This window comes from Prunus mume, linkage group LG8 (genome assembly GCF_029339155.1).
Source record: "Prunus mume cultivar Tortuosa linkage group LG8, ASM2933915v1, whole genome shotgun sequence".
NCBI lineage: Eukaryota > Viridiplantae > Streptophyta > Magnoliopsida > Rosales > Rosaceae > Prunus > Prunus mume.
The window spans coordinates 15,715,875-15,721,723 of record NC_142705.1 but is presented as its reverse complement, the minus strand read 5'-3'; the positions used below and the strand labels follow the sequence as shown (position 1 = coordinate 15,721,723).

General features: G+C 37.8%; 1 protein-coding gene across 2 annotated transcripts; it reads right to left on the bottom strand.

The window, feature by feature from the left end:
* Positions 1-482: 482 nt before the first annotated feature.
* SDP1 (Patatin-like phospholipase family protein) lies at positions 483-5,317 on the bottom strand. Of its 2 annotated transcripts, XM_008242516.3 has the most exons (4): positions 4,762-5,316; positions 2,782-4,670; positions 1,993-2,136; positions 483-1,744 (listed from the first exon to the last, which is right to left on the bottom strand). In XM_008242516.3, the coding sequence occupies exons 2-4, from the start codon at positions 4,195-4,197 to the stop codon at positions 752-754; spliced, it is 2,553 nt and encodes an 850-aa protein (XP_008240738.1). In that variant the 5' UTR covers positions 4,198-4,670; positions 4,762-5,316; the 3' UTR covers positions 483-751. The 2 variants fall into 2 exon arrangements, with proteins under 2 accessions (XP_008240738.1, XP_008240737.1); XM_008242515.3 differs by having other exon boundaries at positions 2,782-5,317.
* Between the last annotated feature and the right edge of the window lie 532 nt (positions 5,318-5,849).

Here is a 5,849-nt window from a genome sequence, read left to right as displayed (position 1 = left end):
ATCAAATTTAATTTCTCCACAAATGTAAAAAGAATCTAATTCTCAATAAACTGAGTCTGGTTTCAAAACAAATAATCACAGAAAACTGATACACAAGATTGGGAGTATGCAATCAAGAAGGCATTTTCTCATGAATTGGCGTTTCTAAATTGAATAAAACAACTAACAAACACAATATAAACTCTGATTTGTGAAGGTCAAAAGACCATGTCAATAAGATCAGGAAATAGAGATTTCCGTTTCAGTTCATTTTTATTTTTTTAACAGACATTTAACAGATAATCAGAGAATACATGTCATTCTTCTCCCTTTGATAATATTAATTGTCAAACTTCAAAACACTAACAATATTAGAATTATCAAGAGTCAAAACTTCAATGCACTAGTTCTGTAGGAATCTATATAATAGAAACTTAACCGATGCAACTTCACAAGTTCAGTAGACATATGGTTTCACATATATAATCAAACTGAGAGAGAGAGAGAGAGAGAGAGATTTTTTCATTCATCGAGCCATATGAAGCTCATTTGTGTACACAAGTAATTTACAGAGTCAATGGCTTCATGGGTGCAGAATTCAGAATCAAATTCTTTGTCAAGGTACTGCAGAAGCTACTGAGCCAAGCTAACATGTAGCCTTGAAGCAGTATTCTTAGTACTTATTTCAATCTGGAAAAAGTATGAACTCCTCATTCTGTCAATAATTGTACCTAATTGTTTAATAAATCTCTTAGCAAAACAGATGTTAAAATCAACCATCCACAATGCTCTGATGATTACAATCATCTACATTAGGTTGATCCGTCGACAGGCAATTGGGTGCCGTTTCTTCTAAGCAGATGTCTGAAGTGATATCAGCATCACCGCATTCAGATGCAGATCTAGCATCCATGTCCTTTTCCGGACAATCAAGTTGTACGCATTCAGCAACTTCACTGCCATAATTTTCCATGTCATGACTACTCCTACTTGACAATGTTAAGTCTTCTTTCTTCACAATATTGAATACAATCCCATTATGTATCCTTTCAGGCTGCAAAAGATCACCTTCAGTCACCATAATGCTCGAACCATTTACTGAAACCATATTTCCAAAATCCCTCTTATCGAATTTAGTGCTTTCGGGACTTCTGTCGGGTGTTGTACCCCTTGGGCTTTGATAATACTGATTATTGCCTCCCATCTGAAGCGTCGCTGAGTTAGGAATAGCCAGAAAACTTCTGTTCAGTTCAGCATCAATGTCCAAATTTTGGACAAAGTCGATGAATTTATTTGCTGATGTTGTTCTCATCAAAGGTCCACCTGATCTTGTCCAAGAATTAACATCAACGCTCTCAGATTCACTGTCACTTCCATCATGTATATTGCGGTGCGTTTGAAAGTTTTTTACAGAAGGAATTGCACTGGTGGATGCACCAATACCTTGATGGATTGAGGAAGCACCATCTCCAAAGTCTTCAAGGGAACCACTTGAATTCTCACGAGCAATACAATTCCAAGAAGGAATTCTTCTTGATGCACTGAATTTGACTGTAGTAGCTAGGCCATGAGAAGAAGCTGCAGCTCTTTCAGCACTCCTTTTGAGTCTGCGCATGTGGTTGAGAATTACAACACACTCATCAAGAGCAAGCTCAATGCCACAGTTTGCTTTTATGGCCGAGAGCTTCTCCCAAGTGCATCTTCTACCTTGGTTGGCTGCCTTTTGAAGTTCAATATATGTTGGATTTTGTATAATTTTTGAGTACTGGTAAATAAGTCAGGAAAACAAATGGCTAGTTAGTCTCCATCTAAAGGATTATTCGAATTGGTCCACAAGAGAAAAACAAAAAATTCAAAATACTCCAAAAAAACTTAATTTTGTAATACTTTGTTCAATTTAACCAATCCAAAGTTAGTTATACTTTAAGAAATTTGTTAAGCAAGTACTATAATGTAAGGTTCCCTGAAATAATGACCAAGCCTAATTCAGTAGTTAATGCTTTCTCCCCGTACCTGAGCAAGTGTGGCAGGCATAACAACAGTAACGTCACCCTCCCAATCTTGAGCAAACAGTTTCGCAAGTCCACCTAATGGAAAACCAAGTTCCAGGATCTGGTTACATCTATGTTTCACCTCCATCTCAGCAAGATGAGCAAGCTACACAGTTCAAGACTAAAATGGATTAATTCTCATGTCATCAGAATGTCAAAGTAACAAAATCATGTAACAGAATCCAAATACGATATTACAACCAGTGTGCAAGAACAGATAAGCAATCCTAGCTCAATGTCTATTCCTTTCAATAAGGTGCTTGCTGATAAACCAAGACGATAGACCACTGTAATTTATCAAGATTGTTTTTGGCAAAGCCATTGGAACTGGAGTCCATAAAGATGTGGTCTGATGCTGAGATCAAAAGAAATATTTCCTAAGCCAGTAAATTCTATCCTCAAGTTGAAACTAAATGGATTTCTCTTACTGAAATCCAAACCACATGTTGGTGATGCAGCCAAGAATTTATCATAAGCTGGTATCCCAACTGAGAGAAATCCAAACTGGCTTGGAGAATCATACAACATTTCACCAGCTACAGGAAAACTTCACTTTTTTCTTCTAATTTCTACGAAGTTGTTAGGCATGGAAGAAAAACAGAGAAAAGCAGTAAGAAGGCAGAAACAAGTTGATAAGGCTAAGACTTTTCATATTCGTAACGAGAAAAATAAGACTACACAGACAACTAAAACCATAGGACAAAGACAATAATTTTAAAATGAATCTGAATTGAGGTCTATCAATACATACCTTGGCAGCAAAGTTGCCTCCACAAGCTCTTACAAATTCCTTTAGCCTTAACAATGGTGCAATGTGAGGATTTGCCTGACTGACAATAAAATGATTAACGTTGAACAGTTCTTTCAGCTGCATCATAGGTAAATCTATCTCCAAGCTACCATCTCTCCATCTACGCACTGGCATTGACCCTTCCTCTGGACCCAAATTAAATGGAGGATGATAAGGAACAATCTCTCCACTTCTATCTTTTGCCATTAGTTCCTGAGCCTCAAAAAGGCCTGGAAAAGCACAAGAAGCTGTCACTGCACTCCATATAACAACATGAGGTGAAGTCAAGTAGTTAAGGCATCTAGGTGGCTCGTGCTTCCTTGGGGAGCAAACAGTTATCCCAAGAATTCGACCTGTCATGTCATAAGCTTCTTGGAATGTAAGATTACTCGTTAAATGTCTTAACATCATTTGCAACTGCCTGATCTCATGAACTGCCCCGCGTGTCATGACCCTCTTGACAACTGTAAAAATCCCACCCATCTGATCAAAAAACTGCAATGAGTGCCAAGAATCCTCAAAGAAACTTTGGAGCTCAGGCCAAGACCTAGTGGCAACAACAGCACACATAATGGACCCCACACTAGAACCAGCAATTATTCTTGGCAAAAGCTTATGTTCCACCAGCGTTTTAACCACACCCACATGGAAAGATCCAAGAGAAGCACCCCCACTCAAGAGCAGGGCAGTTCTCCCAAAAGCATGTCTTGTTTCATGCATGAAAGCAAGCTTCTCTTCCAATGAGAGCTCTTCTGAGTCTGAATCACAGACCATTCTCAACTGAGTTGAGACCTCATCGATGTATTCCTTTATGAGTTTGGGAACATGAAGTTTCTCCTTGTGAAGCTCAGGGTTGCACATATTACCAAGATTTCTAACAAGATCTGCTCGCATGCAGAACATTATATCTCTCAGAGAACCCTCTTCACGACGGTGGTGGAGCTCTTGAAGCTTATTCCTAACTACTTCTTCATCATAAAGGTCTGATTCATTCATCTTTGGGGTCTCTTTATCAAGCATCCTAGCAGCATGAGCCCACTCCTCATAAGTCAATGCAGTTCTCATCATATTTCTCCAAAATTTCCTCCGATAAGCCATTTCAGCCTTGACTTTTACATTTGTGTATCGCTTCAACAAAAAAGCAATAATTGTCACCATTGCCAATATCCCTTGTGGATTTCGAGGATGCAACCATGAGAACATGGGAGCCAAAAAGTCCCTGCATCTATAGATAAGACGCAACAATGTATGAAACAATTGTTGCCTCAACTGTGACATTGACTTGCAAAATAAAACCCTGAAAGCAATAGTCCGACCAACAATGGTTGAAGGTCCAATAGGAAATGGATCAACACTGGCCTCATTGCTTATATCCATTTCTTTGGAGTAAGTAAAATGTCTGTATTTTTGTCGTTGTAGCAAAGGTATATATCCTTGGTCAACAAAGCTGAAGGGTTATAAAACCTACAACAGCTCTTATAACTACAAATGTGGTTTTAGGTCTCCAAGTTTACAAAAGAATGAGGAGGGCAATTGAATGACAAACGAGTCCTTGCAGTAGAATCTCAAATTGAATCATACAGAATTAAAATAGAAGTCAATGAGATATGATTCCAAAAGTTCAATTAAGATTTATCTATTGCTTCAAGCTTTAGCTCAAATGAAATAAAAAGGTACCCAACAAACCAAACAAAACCTAATTGCAAATTAAATATCAGTTACCAAATTCTCCAACCGCTTTAAATCTTGAAGCTTTCCAAATTCCGGAGAAATCCCCCTCCAAAACTTTGACCCCAAATCCTCAAATTGCCAACACCCACCAGCTCAAAAGCTTGGTGGGTTTCCAAAACCTGCCCAACCAAGCCCCAAGGAACCCCAAGAATTTCAAATCCACAAAATTCAACCCAGAAAACTTGATCAGCAAACCAAACAAAAACCCACCTCCCAAATCAGAAACCCAACTGGGTTTTGCCTCAAATTCTCAGGAGCAATCAAATTAACAGCCAAATCGGTTCTCAGATCAGAACCCAAGTTTCTCACTGCCTGCTAAAGGAACCCCCAAGAGATTGAAATTCCAAGCAACAAATAACAGGTAAACGAACTTCAATAAATGGAACCCAATACATCGAAAGATGGGATTGGATGGGATTTATGGGAAGTATTGGGAATTGTGAATGGATAAAGATATCAACGTGATGGTGACGCCGCTCTGATGGGTTTGAATTGGATATGGAAATCTCTTTTATTAAAGGCGGATAAGGTGGCGGAGAGACCACTCCGCGACCTATCCGACAAAACTATATAGATTGTTGGAAACTTCTATTTATATTGCTATTTCAGGAAAGTGGCAAACGAGATGGAACGCCAAGAAAAAGAGACGTAACAAAACTTCGAAATTTTTTTGGTCGATTGTAAGAAAGCAGAGGCTTTGATTTCGCGTAAACGAAAGCGCTTTTGGTTGCTTACAAGCTAAAAACAATGGCGTAAATGATGACGACCGAAAAATAGAAAAATTCGACATTAGAATTAGAATAGAATAGGAATTCCACATATTGTAAACGGAAAAGATTATGTTGTTGCATCGGATGGAGAAATTTTTTAGTAAATTTAGGTTTTAGCCAAAAAAAAAATTTCGCTTTTGGAAAAACCAAAGCTTTTTCAAAAAGACAAAACCTCTCAACTTTCAAATCAAAGACACGAATATAAAGGATTAATAGAAATCAAAAATAAATAAAGCGATTTTGTCATTTTGACTTCTTTTACAAAATTTCTCTCTCTTTGTGTTTTTCAAAGTCTCCCAAATTTTTTTGGTCTGACAAATCTCCTTGCAATCTGTGGCTCCCACAACACCGACACTTTGACACAACATCCTCACGTCCTCATTTATCTTTATCTTTTCCTGCTTAAAACTCTTTAAATTACCAAGGCTTTTTGTTTTTTGGATTTTTATCACAAATGGTCTTCAAGGTTTGTCAAATTATCACCTTTGGTCCTTTATTATATTTTTTTTTTGACATTATTGGTCCTTT